Source organism: Oxyura jamaicensis, chromosome 1 (genome assembly GCF_011077185.1).
Source record: "Oxyura jamaicensis isolate SHBP4307 breed ruddy duck chromosome 1, BPBGC_Ojam_1.0, whole genome shotgun sequence".
In the NCBI taxonomy this organism is placed as follows: domain Eukaryota; kingdom Metazoa; phylum Chordata; class Aves; order Anseriformes; family Anatidae; genus Oxyura; species Oxyura jamaicensis.
In genome coordinates this window covers 125,684,360-125,707,508 of record NC_048893.1, presented here as the reverse complement: position 1 = coordinate 125,707,508, position 23,149 = coordinate 125,684,360, and the positions used below count along the sequence as shown (strand labels likewise).

Below are 23,149 nucleotides of genomic sequence, written 5' to 3'. Positions count from 1 at the left end.
AATGTCACCAACTAGGTAATGATAAAAAATGTTACATTGACTATGTGCTGAGTTTTGACATTTACAATACAATATTTTTGCTCAAATTACCATGATAGAAATTTCTGCACACATAAGTCTAATCAACTGAAAAATAAGAAGAAAAGGGAATCTCCCACACGAGACTTCATCCACTGTTGGTATATTAGTCGCAATGGCTTGCTGTCTAATGTGTTGATTTGACTGACTTGTTAAACAAAATGCTAGAATAATACACTCTGCCAATTCATCTCTCCCACCTTCCAGAGGTTATTATCAGCTGAATATGTAAACTATGTTTTCTTCCACAATTCCTGTTACCTTTTATTGAACAGTTTTAAATTCCAAAATGGGTGTAGTTTTCCCTTTGTTTGCAATGCAAATAATATGAATTTCAAGGATAAAGAGATTTTCAAGAAATAGAAAGCAAATTAGACAGAAGGCCTGTTTGGAATAATCTGTATTTGACATTAACACAGTATACATCTCTTGCAGAAAAATAAAAAAAAAAAAAAAATCACAATGAGGAGCAATTGGCTTGTGCAAAAAAAGTTAATTTCCAGAAAAAATATACAAAGGCATCATAAACTGTCAGTATAGCATAAAGGTCAGCCAAATCTTTCAGCAAAGAGTCAGTGAATGTGTTTCATTTTCATTAGTATCAGGCCAAATAGCCAGCCTTTCCCTAGTGCCCTGCTGGGACACACCACCGACGTTTTTCACCCAGTGAGGACTGGAGGGTTGTTAAGTGCCAACAGCAGAGTTGTGCTGGAGGAGACAGGTGAGATTTGGGATGGAAAGGTGTTGGACAGCCTTCACAAAGATTTGGATATTATTGGCACATTACAAATGTCTAACATCAGTGGCAAACAGAAGACTACATACCATGAGGTGGATGTTGACCAGGCTGCAGCTCCCTGGTGGAAGGCAAGACTGGGGGGAGATAAGGCCCTGGTACCACCATCCAAAGGGGCACAAGCACGTCCCATCACAAGAGGAGGGAAGGGCAGACAGCCTCCGGGTCTTGTGTGTGCCCAGGCAGAGGGGGTGTCTGCACCCTAAGGCATATGTGGGGGGTTTCAGCTCCTACAGGGTGGCCACCGATTGCAGCAGTTTTACATTTTCCTCCCTTTTTAATTTCACTTTGAGAGTGAGAGATTCAGTTTGACAGACAGAAAATCAGGGACTGGCACAATTCTTATGAAGAGTTGAGACCTAGAGAGGATTTTCTGGGAGCTGCTTGAACCCCACAGTTTGGTAAGGAGACCAGAACATGTATCTTTTATAGACCAAATTAGAACGTAAAATTTATTTTCCTGCCTACCATCATAAATAATGTTTATTAAACCCTTTCAGAATGTGTTGGTCTATTTACTTTCACTGCCATATGTCCCTTAGGGGGTGGCTCATTAGCCAGACTGCTTGCAAATGAGACTCTGGAAAAAAAGTGCTCTCAATCTACAAGACAGCCTGGAACCAGGTCAAGGGCCAAGGTGCTGAGATAGCAACAAGGTGGGGAACAAGAAGAGCATCCCCACAAACACCTTCACAAGCCAGTGCAAACTGCAAGCATCTGCAGATTGTCTCCTGCTGTGACCAGACATGAGAAAAACAGTTACATGCAACCAGCATGCAAGCAAATAGTGCTGCTGTGCCTGGACATAGTCCAGCGTGGAAAAATGACGTGCTCCTGCTCTGCTTGGAGAGGGTGGCCAGTCCAGTCATGTTCCCACAAAGACATGGCAGCTGAAGAGCAATGTGCCAAGGGGGTGATGTCTCTCAAAACACCAGTGCCATCTCCAGAGCAAGGGAGGGCTGAGATGTGCAGGGCTGGAGTGGGGAACACAAAGACAGCAGCTTGGTGAGTGAGAGACATAGCACATCTGACAAGAAGACAGGCTGACCCTTGCTAAAATGTCTGCTGTTGAAGAGGTGTATTGCTCAAGGAGGAAATTAAAAAACATTTTCTTACAGGCAGAGGAGAAATACATGAACTGAGGAGGAAGCTGACGAGGAAAAATACGCTTATGAACAAGAGCTTGGTAGTATGAGAGAAGATACAGTGAGGAAAAAAAAGACTGTAAAGATACTTGGAGTCATGGAGATGCATCTTTTCCTAGAAAGAACATAGACATGAAGTATTATTTAAGAGTAAAGATAAATACAGGGCTGATACAAAGCCCAGTTAACTCTGTTTTGTTTTGGATCATGACCAATAACAGGCATACCGAGTAATGAGTGACAGCTTGAAGACAACATCTGACCAGTCTGAGATCTGTGAGGCACATGTCATCAGCATTTCTGAGTCCATGCTTGGTCACTCATAACATATGGATAATAAAACTGGAAAGTGGTCCAACAGACTGAGAAGAATAAAAGGAAATCCTTGGGGTTAATACTGCTCATCAGTAACCTTTTCAAGACATTTCTGCAAAATACACTCGGGACTAAGGACTTTACAGCTGCTGAGCATTCATACCCCAAGCTCATGCTGCAAAGCTGCAAGTCAGAGTCTGTACTTAGAATCACTAAGTGCTTGTGGTTTGCAAAAAAACTTTTCCTCTAGCCAGGATATTGTGTAATAATTCCTGTTGAGATACGCTTCACTGAAGCAGATAGTGCTGGCAGTCGTTGGGGGTAAAGCCATATGCATGTGGTATAGCAATGGACATTGCAACACAGAAAAAATGTCTACATTCCCAGGAAAGATGTATTTCTCCCAAATAACTGGTTTCTGTCAATGATCATAGAATGGCATGGAAGATGTCACACATTTTAAAGAAAAGAGGCCTTGTGAGGGTAGTCAGCCATCTTCTGCCAAGGGAAGAGAAGCTATATCTACACCTAACAGATGTTTTCCCAACTCCTTTGGAAAAATCACCAACAAGGTTCAGTAATCTCCTAGTAAATTAAACCAGTGTTTCCCTATCCTCACATGAGATGGTGTATTTGAAAAAAAAAAAAAAATACAACCTCCAAGTGCTTCCATGGTAATATTTTTGTACATTGTTACAACACAAAGCATAGCCAATGAAAATTAAATGTGTAGTTTTTAGTCTGAACCACACTTGTGATAAGAACAAGGAAGTCTAGGTAAAGTTTCCAGTGAAACTGCTTAACATCAAGGCTTCTAAACTTCTCTCCTGATTTATTAAAACTCCGTTCCCTCAAAAGCTCTGATAGATTGGAATTTTAGGAAGAATGATGTCTCTGGGAGGATGCAAAGGTGAGGTGATTTTTTTGATGGAAAGCTAACATCAGCAATAAAATAGGGCAGCTTCTGCTACTTCATAACATAAACCTCTCCGAGAGGCGGAATGGGCTTTGCATTTCCTTAATGAAGATACATTTTTTCAATTTAAAATCCTATGCAAGTGAAATACTGTTTTCATTGATGATCGCAGTAGGAAATCAATTCGGTATTACACATTCTGAAATAGATCCCATAAATTGTCTTCGCTCCTTGATTGCAATACATGCCTGACAACTCACACAGCTGAGGCTCTGTCTCTCTATTTGGATAGCAGATGGTATTCTGACTGCCGCCTTATAAACAGAGTAGGTGAGCTGGCAGCAAAGATAAGACAGAGAGAGATTTGCTGACATCAAATTAATATAGACATTTCTTTCTTGATAGCATTTGATTTTCAGAGGCTCTTGAGAATTTAGAGTTCAAATCTCTGAGATTCATGATATGCTGTACTATACAAGGTCATTCATGTCACAGAAGAGTTTATGGGCAATAGTTCTTGCTGTCAGATAGCATTCAATATGTGCAAATACAGGCTACTTCACAGGCTGAAGACTACATTCATTTTCAGTTATAACACTGCAGGTATAGTCTCATGAACTGCCGGGAGCACAATTTGTCTTACTTGTGCTGAATGATTCGTGAGAAAGTACAGGAAAGGTTAGTCCTCTGTCTCAAGAGGGAAACTGTCACAGTGAAATTAAGGGATTAGCACAGGACCAGAGGCTGATGCTGCTGGAGCTGGGACAGCAGCTCAGCACCTGCTGGAAGCCAGTCCCCTACACCATCTCCTGCAGGCTCATTTCCCCTGACTTCATGTATGGGCAGTGAAAACTGCTACTGGCATGCATAGCTCATAATAAAACCACCACGTCTCATAGCCTGAAAAATTACGGGCCTCTTGGCTCAACACACAGCTGAGCTATGTGTAGGCAGATTCTCCTTTAACCTCTTTGTCCTATTTTACTAAAGCTGGTGAAATGCCATTGCCCATTTAATTTCACCAAAACTCAGGTGTGCAGAAACATTTCTGCCCTCAGAACAACTTCCACAGGAAAAATAAACAAAAATTTACAGAACCACTCAGGCATTGCACCAGTCACTGGATCCGAAGTATCCCACTTCAAAGAAGTTTTAGCTCTGCTGTGTCCAAGCTACAAACCCCGACAATATTTAAACTATTTAAACACGGTGGTCAGAATCACTGTTTAAAATTCCCTTCTCCCAGGCAGGTGATGAAAGACTCTAGAGAAAGTGATGAGGGAGCAGACAAGCTTGCCAACTTATTCTCCTGGTGGGCTATAACCAACGAGGAGAACATTTGAGTGGTGAACAACCATCCTTAGGGACCCTGCTTCTCTATTGTTCTGCAGTCTGAGGACCTATCCCGAGAAATGTCAGAGCATTCAAAGCCAAAAAGCAGAGAAGCAACTCATTCCTTTGCTTTTCCTTAAACTTTGCAAAGGACAGACATAGAAAGTTGCCCTACTGTGCCTATGAAACCATCTGCATTTCTGCCCTCATTTTAAGCTAAGAAAAATTCTTTGTATAACAAACAGAGCCTGATCTCAGGTAAGATAGCTTAGAAGGATTTTTCTAGAAGAGACAGGTTTGTTTTTCAGACTTACAAATATTTTTGTGGGTTTACTCCAAGCCCCTGCACTTGACTTGGTAATGTCACTCTCACCTTGAAGGAAAAGATGTGTTAGCACTGAGGACAGCTGGGCCCAGGGTGATGGGACATGTGGCAGCTGGACAGATGGAGCCTGCTGGAAGTCGCTACGACTCCACTAGGACATGGAAAAGAGGTGACAGGAAGCAAAGTCAAAGAGGACAAAAGATGCCAAGTATATAAATACATCTGACATTAAGTGGTGAAGGTTTTCATTCCCACTCTAATGGAAGAATAACAGCCACTACCTTGACTTTGACGGTGAGATTGGAGGGAAAAGAGGAAGAAGCTGCACAGATATTACAGGAAAAATAAGCAAACAAAGAAAAACAAAACAAAACAAGACATAATCATTAGATAACAATAAAGGCAGGGGAAATCTCTGCACGTGTCCATGGCTGGGTGAATGTCTGCATGTACATATACAAACACATGTCAAACGAGCTGTTCATGTATTATTTCTCAGTCTGAAATAAGTGTATTTGTTAATAAACTGCGGGAGAACTGAATCCATAATACCATTCAGTGTCTGTGAAAAGGTGTTTTCCATTGGCTTCAATTTACACATTCAGCAGCAATGTTTGGTACCCAGAGTAGACAGTAAATGATGTCTTTGATTTTTTTTTTTTTTTCCTTTGATATAATATTTTGGAGTAAACAACCATTTGTTCCTCTTTCTTTTCCAGTGTAAATATAGTCACAAACTTATCGGTATAGAAGAAAGTTCTCAAGTGGCTCAGGCAGGTGCAGCTTAGGGACTGCATATAAGCACGACCGACCCAGATGTTTTCTGATACACAACCGGCACAGCTGGGCCAGGCTGGCAGGACCTGGAAAAAAAATAAAATAAAAGCAAGAACAAGCTCCCCCACCCCCAGTATAAGTCAAAAGGCAACAAAGAGCAGCAAGATTTGAAAATCAGATCAAGCACTACACAACGACTAGTTGATGTTAAAGAGAGCTACATACATTATTGACTTAGTAAGTCAAAACTGTTTCAGCAACTTTAAACCTTTGAACAGTAAAAATATTTTTCTGCACGCATAGCTAATTTTTTTTCTGGACCTTTTCTTGAGCAAATGTTGAAAATGCCGTATAGGTGTCTGCACTGTGTCTGTGTCTAGCTGTGTCTGGGAAGGCAGAGTGTGGGGAGCACAGGCCAGCTTAGAGGGCATGAACAAGCTGGCAGAAAATAAGGTGGTGGAGGGGAATTAATAAAGCACATCCATATCCAGGGAATATTACTATTGGATGCACCAAGTTTTGGCTATATGTGCCACAGGTGAAAATGGTGCAAGAGGATCTAGATTCATTTCTGCTCAGAAGCTGCTTTCAGTAGACTGGGAAGATAAATAGAAATATTGTAGAGAGGGTGCAAGTAAGCTGCAAAGGGCACTGCAGCTTACCTGCAGCTTTCCTGCATTTGCTTGCAGGTTTGTGCTTGGACTGCAGCCCCACAAACATTCATTCACTGCATCTTTTTCTTCAGGAAGCTGGACATTTGGTCAGAGTACTTCACTGAACACAAGATGGTGCTACTAAAATAGCTGTGATGATATCAATAAATAAACTCTCCCAGCAGTTTTCAATCCACAGTCTTTAGAGTCCTGATTAGTAAATAACAATAACTTTCCTTCCATATATTGGAAAGAAAAGCACAGAATAACTGACCAATTTACTTACTAAAACTAATACTGTGCAGCAGACGTAGCAACAAAACAGATATTGCTTATTTCTGCGTAGTAGACCTGTGCTACAAGCTTGAAATCAGTAGAGAACTTACATAGGGGATTACTTTTTTAAACAGTTATTAGAAGTACTTAGGTAAAATAAATAAATACTGCTCTATTAAAATAAACAATAAAAAGAGAGAGAGAGAGAAGAAGAAGAAGAAGAAGAAGAAGAAGAAGAAAGGAAACCTTTACCTTCCCGAAGAAGGAGCGCCTGCTCTATTTTGCTGTTGGGTACAGCAAGGTCCAGGGCACATTTGAAATCTGCATTTCTGCCTTTCAGGTTAGCACCATAGTCTGCCAGCAAGATGACTATCTCCACACTGGATTTCCTTGCCGCCGCATGGAGAGGGGAGTCTAATCGCTTCCCCGCATTCACGTTGGCTCCTTGGGAAAACAGGAGTGCGTGGCTGGCACTGGGAGGAGGCAGAAGCCTTCTGACCATGCATCGCACAGGTTGGCTTCCACCAGTAGCCTCAATAATTGAAGGGCATCAGTGGCACCTAGCCCTTCCTAATTTCCCTCAGGACCATCAGTTCAAAACTCATCAGATCGAATACCTGCTTTATAAATGTCTACTGAGCCAGAGTAATGTCTGCAGCCAGTAGAGCTGAACAACCATTGAAATTCTTAGACTTTCAACCCAATAGATGATCAAAAGCTATCACATGCTGTGTAAATTTGTTAATATCACACAATCTAACATATGTTATGTTAATTTAGTTATGGGGAGATGGGTGAGGGAGAGGCAAGGGAGAGGCAAGGGAGGAAAAACTCTTTGGGTATCTCATTGGAATAATTTTGGGAGTACAGCAAACAAAATGCATGCCCTGCATTTTACCATGCACAGAATGCCTCCAGCAGGTGTCAATCAGCAAATGTACACTGATGGCAAAAATGTACTCTAGCTATTAAATTGTGCCTGGCCCTACAGGGATTATACTTTCAAGCATCTTTACTACGATATTCATCATCAGCTGAGAAGCAGATGAAGATAATACTTAGCAAGGCAGTTAATTTTTTCATAATCAGAAGACTTGATTTTGGTCATCAATATTAGCTGATACTTCCTGTGCTTCCTGACACCATTCTAGAAAACAAGCTCTGCTTTACTTTCATATTCAGATGGTCTCAGGTAGGTCTTTGTAACTAGAGGTTTCCGGTAAGGAAATCCTAAATTTCAATCGTCTCACAGATTCAGACTGTCCAAATACCTCTTGCAGAAATCTCTGTAATGTTTGTGTTGGAGAGACAACCCAGGGCGATAAGCTGTGTTGGCTCACACCACCCCAGCTCTCTCCCAGCCCCTATCTGCAAGCATACCGAGCTCCAACAGCTTCTTGACACAGTCTGTCCTCTGGTACATGCAAGCCACGTAGAGCAGGGTCCCATGCTGCAGGTCTTCTTGGTCGATGTCAACCTCGTGGGCCAGAAGGACCTCCATGCACTCTCGGTGACCTGTGTGGTGAAAAAGCCACCACTTAATTTCAGTGCTGCAGAGCAGAATACACCCAGCTACAATCAGTGAGGCAGAAGAGATGGGAATAAGCCAGACTTTTATCTTTTTCTTTTATCTTTTTTGAGGGGGGAGGGGAAGAGAATGTTTTAAAGTCCATAAGAGATGCATTCCTCATTGAGTTGCTGTTAGCTTCACTCCCACCCTGAACATTACCTCTCTTGACTGCCTCATGAATGGGCGAAGCAAGGTGGTTCCCGAGCTGTGGCTTGGCTCCAAATTCAAGCAGCATGTTGACACAAGCCACGCTGCCACTGCAGCAGGCATTAAACAGAGGAGTGATCCCATCAATGGTGGCTGCGTTGACCTGAAACAGCAGGACACGCTCAGAATAATCCGATATAGGAGGAACGCCCTTGGGGTGTGCGTCATGTACTCAACGAAAATGCACCAGAACAAGATGTTTGCCTTGTTTAATTCCAGAATTGATTTTGTTTGCAATTTTCAGAGTCATTCATTATGGGACAGCACATATCACATTCTCCTTTGAGCTCTGCCCTCTCTCACAGACAGCTAGTGTTGTAAGGCAGCAACGCTGCCTGCTGGGAGTTGTTCCTGGGAGTTGCTCAGAAAACACAGGTTATTTCATTTTTACATGGAGAACTTGAGCATTGTCATGACTGTCTATTTTGCACTAACACATATCCATTACACACTCAGATGACTTTCCTTTTTATATGAAAATATAGTTCACATTTAATACTTTCACCTAAAAACACATTTCCAGCAGATGACACATTCATGGAAACATAGTCTTAATCCCAAACAGAAAAGGAGGCCAAACGGGTTTGTGTTCATGTGAGCGTGTATGTTTGTGTGTAAGACAAAAAGAATTTCTGTCCTTGACCTCTGACATAGATGGCTGGAAAGAGCCACCATCCGTCATTCTCCACCGGGGGAGCACAGTGCCCAGGCTGTGCCGTGCATAGCTGCCAGATTTGGCTGCCTAGCAGGCCCTCAGAGGCAATTTATGCAGCAAATCTGCACGCCTTTAATTCTGTGGCAAACTGAGAAAGTACAATGAATTGTGCAAGCTCATGGCAGTTTGTGTGGTTTCCAAATCAGTGAGGAGAGGAAAAAGATAGGAGAGAAAGAGCTGGAGAAGTCCTGGGCCACCACTAAAGCCGAAGTTTGCTACCAGCCAAAGAACAGGAGCAGCATCACAAGAGGGCGGAAGAACCAGGGGAGAAATACTCAGTTTAAAAATATTTTGCCTGTAAAGTGGAGAAAGGCAGTGATGTTTAAAAAACAATTGAGTTATTTGGGTAATTCAGCAGTGGACCGTAGGCAGTTGATACCTTTCTAAATATTATTTGTCCTTGTTCATTTGCCCTACTGAATTGTACATGACACCTTAAAGTTAACCCTTTTTCTTACAAGGTGTGTTTACCACAGTCACAAGCCCATCCTTGCCCCTTTCAGTGCTTCAGCCCTGGCCATTTCCTGCAAACCCCAAGAGCACAGCAGCCGGCGGGAGGTCCGCTCCTCCTGGAGCCGCTGCAGCAGCACAGGAGGCAGCTCCTGCCCTTTGGTGGCTCCTCCAGTGTGTGGGGAGAGGCCAGGCACCTCAGCATGGGAACGTCTGTCTGCCTGCTCAGATTCTGGAGGCCCAAAATGAAGCTCGATCTTCCTGAAATGGCAGGGCTCTTGCTGAGACTGCTTCAACAGCACCATCACTGCAGTTCCCATCCCCTTGCTTGATCTTCATCCCTCTTGCTAATTGCCAAACTAAGCAAACCCCCATCCTACACAGCTTCAAAAACAGCAGAAGGAAACGAATGGATGCACTTCGGGGTATCCAATATTTCAGACAGGTCTCTTGCTGCAACACAGCACTCCCCAAACTCTCATGGGCAGGTCTGGCTAGAGCTGCTGGGGCACTGGGGGTCTGTTGGCATCGTTTTACAGCAGGGCAGAGATTCAAGCAAGCTGATAGCAAGGGTAAGCAAGGAGATAACTGAAGAAGAGAAAATACTTATTTGGTTTCCCTCTCCACTGGGCATTGATTTAACTGGTAAAAGAGGAAAAACGGATAAAATAGCTGTTGTGGAGCAAACGTAAAAAAAGAGCACAGCAATAAAGGTGAGCAGCATAACAGAACATTTTCTCCCAGAAGTCAGACAACAGCTTGCTGGTTTTATTTATGAACAGAGAAGGAGGGGAAAGAAAAAGCAAAGAAAAACAAACAAACAAACAAACAAACAAAACCCCCTAGGACTATATATTATATCAGGAACAGGCTGTTTTCTTAGGTAAGCAACAGGTAGTTCAGACATGATCCTCTAAATTATAAAAAAAAATAACACCATTTGTATACCAAAACTGCACAGAATTTTATTTTTCTCCCATCTTTCAAAAGGACTGAAATATGGCACAGTATGGGAAGTTAATAAATGGATTTTCTTCTGCAAGGGATAGCTTGATTGCCTGTTTTGGTGTTTCACAGTTTCTTGCCATGTAAATTGTTCTTGAAAAGCTTGTAACTCAGTCAAATGAAATGTTCTCATATATCTCATCCTATGCCCGTATCTCCATTTTTAATGTGTATTCTACCTTAGTTCCAGCTGGACAAAATGGTATTTTATTAACAGACAAAGTGTGACATTGATTTAAGCACATCTGTTTTTACCTAGATGAGACTCACAAACTACTCCATGGAAGACTGGAGGCAATTCCAATGACCATTACAGAGAAAACCAAGGGATAAGCCATTTTACCCAGACCTCCAGCAGCCCCAGGACTCACCTGAGCACCATTTTCCAGCAGCAGCTTTGCACAGGCCACGTGGCCACCCAGGCAGGCTTCATGGAGAGCTGAGACTCGATCAGTCGTCACCAGGTTCACATTGAAACCCTGCAAGGCAGAGCACAGGGCATGAGGGGAAGGATCTGCCTGGCCAGGGAGCAGCCCCAGGGCACCAGTGGTGGTCAGATGCTGGATAGAGAGCACCACATTGCGAGGTACAGGGGTAGGGATGCACACGGGTCACGTTATTACTGTTTGTGGTTGTCACCAGAAAGGGTAGCTGCTAATGGTGGTGGTCCAGCAGCTCGGCTGGACCCTTTGTCTCTATCAGTGGGAAAGCAGACACTCTTATGATGTGATTCATCTCATCCTGAAGTAGCTGTAGATCAAATGAATTGCATCCTGAAAATGCATCCACTGACTATATGAGGTGCCCAGTGTGGTTCACTCAGGTGTAGGAAAGTAGACCCATAATGAAGGTGAGACAAATCTCTCCCACAGATCTGTTCCTCTTATATGGCCACCCAGAAGTTATTTTACAGTGGAAGAAAATAACTGTGAATTACACATGCCTCATTACAGGCATTTCCCTAAGTGACATCTATTCCCACAAAAACAGACACCAGATATATTCACCAGGGAGAAAGAAATTGCCATATGTGCTGCCCCCAAAATACAGCTAAATCTCCTCATAAGTACGATTTCACAGCCACGTGTGAGAACAGGCCTGGGAGCAGCTTCATTTCACAGTTGACAGCTTATGTTACGTATCCCTGCTCCCCCTCTGCCTAACGTGCTGTAAGCCAGGCAGCTCACAAGATGGCAGCAATGCACTGCTTGTATCCAGCAGCAATGGCTTCGGTAGAGATTAATACAAGCGAGCAATCTTACATTGTAAAAGTCACCAAACCTGCTGCAATGAGAATTAAAAGCAGCCACTGTAATTACTTTACGATAGAAATTCTATTATACAAAACCAAACATTTTTCAGCAATGAGAAAATGTTATTAATGCAAAGGCTGGCTGTGGCTAAAAAATGGCACACAGTTCCTGCACATTACAGTTCCAAGGGAACAGATAAAATCTTGAAAAAATGTTGAGATTATTCCATTTTCACATTGTATAGATCTTTCATATTTACTAATCAGTATATTCCTTCGAGAATAATGTCTTCTAGAGGTGCCTGATAAGAAGAGAGCTATTCCTTCTCATTATTCATATATAAATTTAACAAATGAAATTCATTAATTGCATATGAAAAAAAATAAGAACTGATATCTTGGACAAAACAGCAATCCCCTCAATTACTAAATGGCAATCAAGTTATACATCTTACAACAGCTGTTTCCCAAAAACCACTGATATTAAGCCTCGTGGTCATATGATTTTACATTCTTCCCAGTTTTTCTGAAAAATCAGATACTTCTTTAGGTGCTGGAGCAGGCATTGGTGGGTCCTTGAGCTTCTTTAAAACCCCAGTGCCCCATCTCCACACAGGCACAAACAGCCCCTTACATCAAGGCATCCCCTGGGAAACAAAAAACATCCTGGATTTCGTAAGAGTTTGGTCCCAAGGCAGATACTTCTGAGTGCCCCATACCCTTAAGTATAGCTCCATATTTCATTTCAGGCTAATGGAATAACTACCTGGGAAGCGATGAGCAATGGTTATGCTGTTTCATTAAGAGCTTTGCCCTTACATTTATCAAACTGCTCTGAATCATCTCCATTTCACTCTCCACAGACATTGCTATGTCGATCTATTTTCATCAGCAAGGACCCTCATCCTTCACTCCTGAAATTAATGTTCTCAGGAGAAGGAGAAAGGGTAGATTAACTAAATAACATACAACCACACCAGGTGCTTCTCCCACGTGTAACCACAACCAGTGAACAACAGGGGCATCCACTGTTTAACTACAACACTGCGCGCCTCCCACTAATAAGATGCTGTAAAGTCAATGCAGATGGAGGGGGTCAGAAGGGACCTCTTTAACAGAGGGAAATGCTGGGTTCTGCTCCTGGGACAGAGCAATGCCGGACACTGGCACAGGGTGGGAGCTGGGTGGCTGGGGAGCAGCTCTGCAGAAAGGGCCCTGGGGGCGCTGGTGGCAGCAGGCTCAGCCCCAGCCAGCCGTGTGCCCTGGCAGACAGAGGGCAAACCACATTTTGGGGTGCATTACACACAACACAGCCAGCTGGTCAAAAGAGGTGATTCTCCTGCTGCATTCAGTGTTGGTGAGGCCTCACGCTGAGTACTGTGTGCAGTTCTGGGCTCCACAGCACAGAAAGGCTGCTGAGGAGGTCCCTGAAAGCGCCCAGAGGAGGACAGCAGAGCTGGTGGCAGGGCTGGAAGGCATGTGCTGTGAGGGGAGGCTGAGGACACTTGGGCTGCCCAGCCTGGAGGAGAGGAGGCCCAGAGGCGACCTCGCTGCTCTCCGCAGCCTCCTGAGGAGGGGAAGCGCAGGGGGAGGCGCCGGCCTCCGCTCCTGGGACCCGATGGCAGGGCACGGGCACGGCCCAGAGCTGCGCCGGGGAGTTCAGGCTGGGCATCAGGAAACGTTTCTTTGCCGTGAGGGTGGTCACACACTGCAACAGGCTTCCTGGGGAGCTGGGTGCTGCCCCGTGCCCGTCAGTGCTCGAGGGGCATTTGGGCAATGCCCTCAGTGATGTGCCCTAACTGCTGGTGAGGCACCAACTTCATTTGGCTGCAGCCGTGCCTTGATAAATGTCTGGAGAGGAAGCTTTTGCCCCAGCAGCTCCACTCCTCGAGGACACTGCCCACGTGAGATGCAGACTCACCTTGCTCTCCATACAGCCATCATCGGTGAAAATTATTGACCATGATTTGTGGGGAAGAGATTACTCATTTGTGCCAGAGGAGCTGGCTTTAAAGAAAGATGATAAGGAGGATAGCTCTCCCTTTACAGCTGTCCATTTTCATACCTATTTTCATTTCTAATACATATCCTTTCCTTCCCTCTTTCTTTTGCCTAAACTCTTTGTTACAGTTGGAGTAAAGGGTTTCAGGCTGACAGCTCTCTCTTTAGGAACACCATGCTTGCTGTTTTATAAAGTAAGACATACTCTTACAACTTTCTACTTTTTTTTAACCCCAAATATATAACATATATATTGTTCCTATTATCTTCAAGCCCAGTCTGCACTGTTTATCACTGAAGAAGAGCCTGAGGATCATTGTTTATTATACAGTAAGCTACAAGCAGTAGCAGTCTTTGTCCTGGGCTTGTACTCAGTGTCTTGTCTAAGCAAACCAACACATGCCCAAAGGCGTGCATGTGGATATATCACTTATGTGACTGTATTTCTTAGGCACTGCTGCAGCCTACTACCTGCTCGCTGACTTGCAGATACAATTCAAGAGAAACCATGCTGCTTCCCAACCTTGTCTTTACCTGTAGGCTTTTACCTGTGCAATCAAGGTTTTCAAAGACAGGAGGCGTCCTTGGAAGGCAGCATCATGCAGAGGGGATCTGTCTGCCCAGCTGCCTAAAACAGCAAATTCATAAGAGTTAATTCAGTTATGCAACAATAGGAGTTCCTGGGAGGACATGTGAAATGCAACTGCATGTAAATACAGACGGGGCTTGAAAATCAATTCAGTGTCAGCAGTGAAACTGTTGATAAATTGATTTCAGCAGAGCAGCTGAGGGCTCAGCACTCCCGAGTAAAGCAGGCCACTCATTAAGGGACCTAAACACAAGCTTGTTGGCAGAACTTTTAAAAACAGCTGAAAACACCCTTCAGCAAAGACTATGACTTTAGTGCTGCTGGGACCCACCCAGGGACTTCAGAGCCCTGCAGTTCTCATACTGTAAAAAGAAATACAAGCCTCTGTCTCTTCTAGGGAGCTTTTGTCACAAATGACTCATATTCTGGCTTCCCTTCACTTTACTAAGAGTCTCATAGGAGGGAGACACTGGGACACCTTGTCCATCAAATGAATTCTAGCATGACCCTGGCAGTTTTATTTCCCAAACCAACAATTTCATAAATAACTTCCTCCAGCTCAGACTATCAGGTATCACATTTCACCCTCCTCCTCCTCACTAGAAGGTTTCAGAACAGACATGAAAAAATAAATCTTGCCTGAGGTCACACTTCTCTTCCTTAATCATGTTGAGCTGTTGAACTGTGCAGACTTCTTTGTGCAAGCTAGCTTGCTCTTTTCCTTATCTTAATCTATTCAAGTGCCACAAAACAAAAAAAAACCTTAGCCTAGCTACTACCTACACTTATAGCCAGCTAGCCCATATTAAATGTAACTCAAGTGGAGGTAGTGCATTTATAGTGCCAGAGGATGGAAGCAATGCCAACATTTGCATTCATCCTCTGGTGCGCAGTAACCTTACATAGTACTTGAAACCCATATCCTGTTTAATATTTTCAGCTATGCAGCACACCAGAGAGAAAGGAAAAGGTGATTCATCTCCATTTCAGGTGTAACCTGAAGCAGAGAGATCTCAATGAAAAATGCAGAAACATCCCTGGGGACTTCAGGCCAAGGACTCGGCAGTGATTTCAGCCTTGGCCATGGGAGAGCTTTTTTCAAGCTCTCACTGCAATGTCCAAGAAGCCCAACCAACAAAGGGCACGCAGGTGCATGTGGCAAATTCACTGTCCAAAGCAGCAGCAGCACAGCCCAGAGATACGCAGGGGCCATCGTGCCTGTATGCCTGTGACTGCCACACAGCTGCAGGAGTAGCAGAGACGGACCTAAAGGACCTGTCCCACTCTCTGGTTTAAAGCCAGCATTACTCTCTGGCTTTAGCAGGTTTTCAGCAGCCTTTGGCCTCCTTGCAGTCTGTTTTCATTACTCCAGAGGTGGGATGCAATTCACCTCATGGTGTTACAATTTTAAATAGTGTTTTTATTCTTGTCTCTATTTATGTAAGGAGCTGTTTCTGGGCTCCTAAGGCAAGAAGCTGGCATGGAAGGACCAGTCAGCATGCTATGCAACCAGTTTCTTAAAGACCAAGTAGGACTTGCCAGGTAGGATGTTGGAAACAGGAACCAGGCAGGGGTGGAGAAAGGTTTGCCTGAAAACATCCAAAAAACCTCACCTCATGCTGACAAGTGAAACAAGCAAGCTCAGTTCGAAAGTTATATGACTGGTAACACTTCAAAGGACAAAAAGTATGGGTCGTATCCAGCAGCAGGGTTCAGAGGTAACTCAGATAATAGAGCTACAGTGCCTTAATTAAACTCCTATTCATATTGTATAGTACGTGGAAAAGCATTTCACATGCATTGTAAATAGGTGTGTATGTACACACATGCCTCACCAAGAAAACACATGCTGCTGCATACTTCCATGCTAGCCACAGCAACCTACCTCCCTGAAATGTGTGGCAAATATAGTTCCCATACGGGGCACATCTTCCCTTCACAGCTGCAAGTGACATGTCGGAAAACACTGTGTCTTTTCTAGACTTCTACAGATAAGCTAAGAAGCCCTGCTTCTGCACTACTTCACTGCAAAGAGAAGAGGCTGTGAAACTCTGCCTGTAATCCAATCCAGTGCCCCAGCAACAGCATCACATGATCTTGTATTTTGAAAGATTATCCTTAATGGCTTTTTGCAAATGGCAACTTGCAGATAAAAATATGTTGTAGTCTGCTAAATTTCAAGACACTTGGATAAAAACCCGTACGAAGGACAAACTGCTGTTTGTCATGCCTTAGACTACAACTGCATGAAGGCACTTCAGAAAAAGTGACAGCAATAAATAACTGGAATCATATTCCAGAGAACAGCAAATAAGTTAATAACCCTGAGACAGAAATTCTTGCATATAAATGCTCTGTAATGATGCCACACTTCGTATGAACAGATCTTAATATCTTTGCTTTGTGTGGCCATCTCACACCACTCATTTTCATGTGCTTGTTCGTGGTGGCACAGTTCATCATGAAGCAAGTGTCCAACAACCGAGTCACATAAAGATCTGTGATGTCACAACACTGATACAAATCTTCAAGTACGAAAATATGTTCTCATTAGTAGTAAAATTAAATTATTGTGTCACTTTAATTACTGGAATTCCAGGCATGCAAATGGCTGTCTATACATTATTATGGCAGTGGTGCGATGGAGCAATTTCAAAATTACTTGGAAGAAAATTAACTGAAAAAAAAAAAAAAAAAAAAAAAAAAAGTGAAATGACCTATGAAATAGCCTAGAAAATACAATATGTTCTTTTGCCATATATTTTCCAGAATTATTCTAGCTGTATTCATTTTTATGGTCTGATTTAACAAAACAGGGATTTGGGGCTTGGATTCATAAAGTCATTAATTATATCCTCCTAGTATCTCCTTTCAGAATATCAACATGCTACATTTCGTCCCTGTGGTCTCTGGCAGTAAAGCTAGTAGATCTGTCTGCAACCCCCACTAAAGAATGCCTTGCTTCCTAGAACAATCTTTTTATCGACTCCAGTGCCTTGAGCAAATGTCGTCCTCATTCTAGCAGGGTAACTGTTGGAGTCTCATATTTTGCACACCTAAAGCATGCCAACACATACTGACAATGCAAAGACCTCAGAACTGGAAAGCACTTCAGCTTAAAACATTCACCCTATGCATTTAGCAACAGACTCCTCATTTTATGGCAATTCAATATTTTAAATCCTAAGCAACAAATTTGTAGCAAATAGACATCTAAATGTTAGAGTGTCAGTATTTTTACTTTACCTGGGACTATTCCATAGATCTCTTCTGCTATCCTGGCAGCCTCTTTTCTGTTGCCTTTAACAATATAGAAATGGGTCAGCAGAGCCAAGGAAATCTTAATTAAAAGTTTGAAGCAAAACAAAGCAAAAATGGCAAAATAAATGTTAGTGAAAGCATGGAGTATAGAACTGCCCTCCATTTTGGTTTGTCCTTTGAATAGTTTCTCAGGTCTGCTAAGCTGCACCGGGCTATTATTGGTATCGTATGTCATCTATTTTAAACCCTCCAGAACTTGGTGTTCCTCAGTTACCAAAAATACATTTGGTTTTTATTTGGTATGGCTATTTGATACCAAATAACAATACCAAGTATAAAATAATCTGAAAATCTCATGCCATGTAGGATACAAACAAAGAATTCTTTTGCAAACCCACCTGAGTATGGATTTTTGAAGACATTTTCAGACAGAAGGTCGCCGTACCACCTAAAGGCCTATACATCCACATTATATTTATTCTTTGATACCGCAGTTGAATTTACAAAGGCTATGTATGCAAAGTTGCAGAAATGGTTCAGAGATACTGTGAGAGGAATACTTTTCTGTCTTTCCCATCTTGATAACAGGCCTTGCTAGTACTCAGACACAGAACAAAGGCAAGCATATCAAAGAACAGCATTATCACGAAAGAATCTGAAATAAACTGGTGTATTTTCAAAGAAAGGGCTAAGAAGTCAAAGTTACTCTATGAGGGGAAAAATATATTGAAAGTGTGTAATCAGAAACACATGATAACATACTGATATTTTCTGTCACTCAAGGATAAAGAATGGTGTTCAGTAATATCCCTTGCAACCAGCATCTGACTGTTTTGAAAGAATGGAAATATTTTTACATTATCCATCATTCATTCCAAGGTGTAATATTTGAAACTAAAGAAGATGCACCCTTTCTTTAACTTCCCTTTTTTTCTTTCTGAGAACATATGGCTTCCATAGAGAACAGAGTATTTTTTCTGCATGTAATTATGTGAATGTCTGTAGAACACCCCATTTCCTTTCCATTCAAACATTTCTTCATCGCTATTTTTCCATAAATACAGCAGGAGAGAGATTTTTTTTTCTTCATATCTCCTCCTTGCACCTAGTTTCTCCTACCCTTCGGCTGACATAACTGTCAAAGGAAAGACTGGGACATCCCAAAGAGTTGTTGGATATGCAAAAGGAAATTTTACAGCAAATTATTACCCTGGAGATTTACGATGCAATTTGTTTTGTAGCAAAAAATAACTGGCTTAGTACTTTGCTGTATACAGCACACTGCCTCTCAGGTGCACCAGAATTCTGTGAAAAATGTGTGGACAGACTGGAAGAAAAAAAAAAAAAAAGTCCTACAATTCTTTTTTTTTTTTTTCTCCAAGTGAAACCATTTTTTCTAAAATTCTGAATTAAACAAAAATATTACATTTTTACAAATACATAGATATTAAGTGAATATTTCCTTCCACAGTAATATAATATACCGGTAGAAACCATAATACATATGAAACCAAGATAGGAAAATCACCAAGTTCTGGTCACTTTAATCATGCTTGCAACATGACAAGACAGCTGAATGTACTGATTACATTGCAAGACAAGCTCAGCTAAGGAACTAAGTACCTTACAGTTCCCAATGAAGCTAAGTTTGCTCAACTGAGAAACAAAAAGGAGAAGTTAGCAGAGGTGACCCCCAAAAGAAGGAGGGAAAGAATTATCAGTTAACCCTAGAAAAATATTAGATAATCGTAGAATATCCTAAGTTGAAATCTTGCTAAAGATTTTAGTTGAACGATGGAGTCATCTGAGAAAAACTCATGTAACCCCTAATCTGTTTACAGTGCATAAGAACACCAGGAAAATGACTGCATTGAATTTAGAGTCATTGTTTAGAAGACAGCTAAAAAGCACGGTGGGAAGTATTAATTCTGATGAAGATGGCAGTCAGGCAAGCAATAGCAGGATCTGGTGTGATTGCTCAGAAACATACGGCATTTCTAAAACTAAAGGATGGTGAGCAACAGAACATAGGCAGGAGAGGAGGTGTAACAATAGAAGTGCACAATGCAGAAACAGGAACATCACCTCCCTCACTGCTTTTTCAGTTGTGTTTTGAACAGGATGAATTGTGCAACTTACCAATAGGCTACAGGGCTGGACTGAGCAAGTCAGCACATGGTAGAAGAAATATGTCTTATTGAGAACTTTGGCAGGATCCCTAAACCACTCCATGAATAGCTTTCAGCCACAGCAATTACCAAACTGTCATATCAAGGTATCCAGAATATATGTTAATCCTTCAATAAAACTCTCATGACATGGTGAATGAATAGTAGGTTAGCTAAATCCTTTGAAGAACTGGAAAGTTATTTCTTATATAGCCTTACTTTAGAAGTCTACAAGCCATAAGCACAGAAGGACAGTCCAAGTTTAGAAGAAAACTCATTTTCATTATGGATCACCTTAACTTTAGCCAAGAGTAAGAAATGTGTCAGATATGACCTGAAGAATTTGGCAAGAGAATAGAGATTAGAGGGAACCTCCTCTCAATGAAGAATTAAAGAGTTAGTCTACTCTTATGCTTGGCAGTCTTTGAATTACTGCAGTGTATCTCTAATGTATTCAGTTGAGAGTTTGACTATCAAATATTTTCAACTACAGATAACTGGAAAAAAAGATTAACGCTTTAACAGAAGAGATCTGAACAAGAATATGTTCTAGAGAACCTAGCTATTTTTTCTATCAGTTTGATCTAATAAATGATATTGCCTCCCATGCAAGCCTTGCCTCACTGCATCCTTAGATCAGCACAGTTACAACACTCCTGCTTTTTGAAAGGGATGTATGTAGTGACTCACTGGTTGCTCTCAAACAAGCAGGTAGGTGTAGGATTCATCTCACCTAACCATAGCCCATCGCACCACAAATTCTGGTTACCTAAACTCCTTCTAGTATCTGAGCAGGAAAACAAGGAATTCCAGCAGGTAATTAATTTCCTTCTGTCTGTGTCCAACACCTATGCTAGCACAGGATGACTCACCCTCTAGATGCATTCCATCCGTTACTTTTGGTTAAATGACAACCTCAAATATCCAGCATGTACTAGACAGCCAGCTGACACAAGTTCAACGAATCCCAGGCAAACATCATCTCCAGAGTTATGCCGGTGTTAAAACAAGTCAGAACCTGAAAATCCAACCTACCTGTTAAGTTTACAGGAAAAATCCGTAATTCCAGTACAATTGTAGACTGAAGGGCATAACTGCATCTTGCCTTTAGTTGTATTCCTTTAACAACAAATATATGCCTTTCACCCCAGTGATTATGGCAGTGCTAGAGTAATTAGAAACCTATACAAGTCAGTTTATTACTGAGTGTTATGAAAGATACACAGCAAATATGTCAAGAGCAGTTTAATGATAGCAAATCAAGCAATATATTAAAAGTATTTAAAAGTATTTTATTTTTAAAAATGTTTGTAAAACCATTTTCTTTTGAGATCAATTGTTCTTATATCTGTTTACAGTAAGTAATAAAGTAAGTCTGTATTAAGCTGGAGCATCAAAAAGATGCAGTTTTACACTTATTTGTTTATAAGCTGAAGCAGATATGAATAAAAGGTCTAGCAAACCAAACTAAATATCAAAAGGGGGAAAATAAGTTTTGTTTTTTTTTTTAAAAAAAAAAGATGCATAAAATGTTGGTCACAAAAGATAAGTTCATTACAGTGCAGTTATCTTTTAACAGATCTATCCAGATCCTCTAAAACACAGTTTATAAAGTGAATCTTACATTCATACTTCATTAGGTACTTGTTCTGATTTAACATACAATTTTCCATTATCAAGATGCTGTCTATACCTTAATTCACAGTGTCTGCGTATAATGTATTGGAAACACAATTTCTGCTTGTTCCTGTGGGATACAATTTCATTACCAACCAATGCAAGATTTCCATCACTAAAATAAAGCAGTTCAAAACACTTCTGAGTGTACTGGGTGGTCCCCTTCGATGAAGGGGAGCAATGAAGCTTCTGTATGGACAGGATTTGGGTGTTCCCTCCTCCTCCACACAGGAGGCTTTGCTCTATGCAAGATGTTACTCAGTGTCATCATCTATTTGGTAACATTTTCTTAGTATTTCCCAATCATCAAACGCTTCTACAGGCACAACCAAAACATTTTAGATTTATTAAATTTTTATTCACTTCTAAACATATATTCTTAAAATATACTCGTCATCTCTGCTCAGTTTGTTATTATTGTGATTACTTTATTTATTTAAACTTTTCCATTTCCCCCACTGCTGCTTTTTAAAGCTGTAAATGATTGAGTGACAGTGACATCATCCCTTACTCTACTGCACAAGGTAGGCAAGTGAATCAGTCCTGCAAGAGTTATGCACAATGTAAGCTGTATTACTTGAGAAACAGTATATTCATAGTTAAACCAGTTATGGATTACATTTTTCTCTCGGTGTAAAATATTTTTTTAATCATCAATTTTATCAGTGTAAGTCCAACTACCAGTGATGGAAAGCAGCAGTAGGGAGTATACTTCTGTACTTTTTGATTGTATGTTCCCACGTATTAATGAAAAACACCCATTCTGTATTGAAAAGGAAATAAACATTTTGATGAACTGTGATTTACACACGACTACAACAAGGTTTTGTTATGTTATTCGTAAGTACACAATATTCCACAAAAGAAAAACAAACAAACAAAAAACAGAAGCATTTTGAATAGGTAGTCATGATTAGATTTGTGTTTGTAGATGTGGGAAACAAGAAATAAACCAGAAACAACAAAATATGATTTTAAAAAATAATACAGCATTTCCCTGGAATGGTAATTAGCATTTTTAAGAAGTTGTTATAAACTAGAATGTTGTTATACAAAAGTAACTTCTTAAAAAGTAAATTATTACCTTAATTCCACCCATTTATCAGTAACGTGGGGCACCATTTTAGCTAACCTTGATCTTTAATGCAGTTTGAAAGATTCAAGTTGTAAGACAATGCATATTGTACTTTAGGTAACAAAGACTACAAATTCTATTAAAAGAAAATACTTTGTATATGGCATGTATTTCGCATTACTTTTCCAAGTTTTGTGAAAATGTGTTCAATTAAATTATCAAATGTCATAAATTAGAGTAAATATATCTCTACAGAAACAAGATTATATTGACAGAAGCTGTGATTCAAATACTGCCCTTCAAGGGTTTGAAAACAGTATTTTCATATTGCACAGATTAAATATTAATACATTGGCCAACGATACATAATACTCAGGGTCATAGAATCATAAGACTTTCAGTCTTCAGTGATGCTTGAAAGAGAAATTAACCCAGTGCATTAGGCAGGGGGTAGTTTGAAGGTTGTCTGATGTAAACGAGAAATTTGCCTCCTCTCAGATTTGTACATTCTGCTGCCTGTTGTTCCAACCATAAATTACTTACTGATATACTTACCACATGCAAGG

General features: G+C 41.2%; 1 protein-coding gene across 3 annotated transcripts; it reads right to left on the bottom strand.

Annotated features, from left to right (window-relative positions):
* Positions 1–488: 488 nt before the first annotated feature.
* Positions 489–17,844, bottom strand: ASB11 (ankyrin repeat and SOCS box containing 11). 3 transcript variants are annotated; one of them, XM_035327749.1, is made up of 7 exons: positions 17,649–17,844; positions 14,362–14,441; positions 10,932–11,039; positions 8,343–8,493; positions 7,994–8,128; positions 6,866–7,057; positions 489–5,770 (listed from the first exon to the last, which is right to left on the bottom strand). In XM_035327749.1, the coding sequence occupies exons 1-7, from the start codon at positions 17,824–17,826 to the stop codon at positions 5,646–5,648; spliced, it is 969 nt and encodes a 322-aa protein (XP_035183640.1). In that variant the 5' UTR covers positions 17,827–17,844; the 3' UTR covers positions 489–5,645. The 3 variants fall into 3 exon arrangements, with proteins under 3 accessions (XP_035183640.1, XP_035183816.1, XP_035183727.1); XM_035327925.1 differs by lacking the exon at positions 17,649–17,844 and adding an exon at positions 16,288–16,434; XM_035327836.1 differs by lacking the exon at positions 489–5,770 and adding an exon at positions 5,777–6,719 and having other exon boundaries at positions 6,761–7,057.
* Positions 17,845–23,149: the final 5,305 nt, after the last annotated feature.

Coding starts and splice junctions, on each gene's coding strand:
- ASB11 (XM_035327749.1), bottom strand. CDS start 17,826: ATGGAGGGCAGTTCTATACTCCATGCTTTCACTAACATTTATTTTGCC. Junction 14,442..17,648: donor GATCTATGGAATAGTCCCAG/GTAAAGTAAAAA, acceptor TTGCTGTTTTAG/GCAGCTGGGCAGACAGATCC. Junction 11,040..14,361: donor TGAAAACCTTGATTGCACAG/GTAAAAGCCTAC, acceptor TCTGCCTTGCAG/GGTTTCAATGTGAACCTGGT.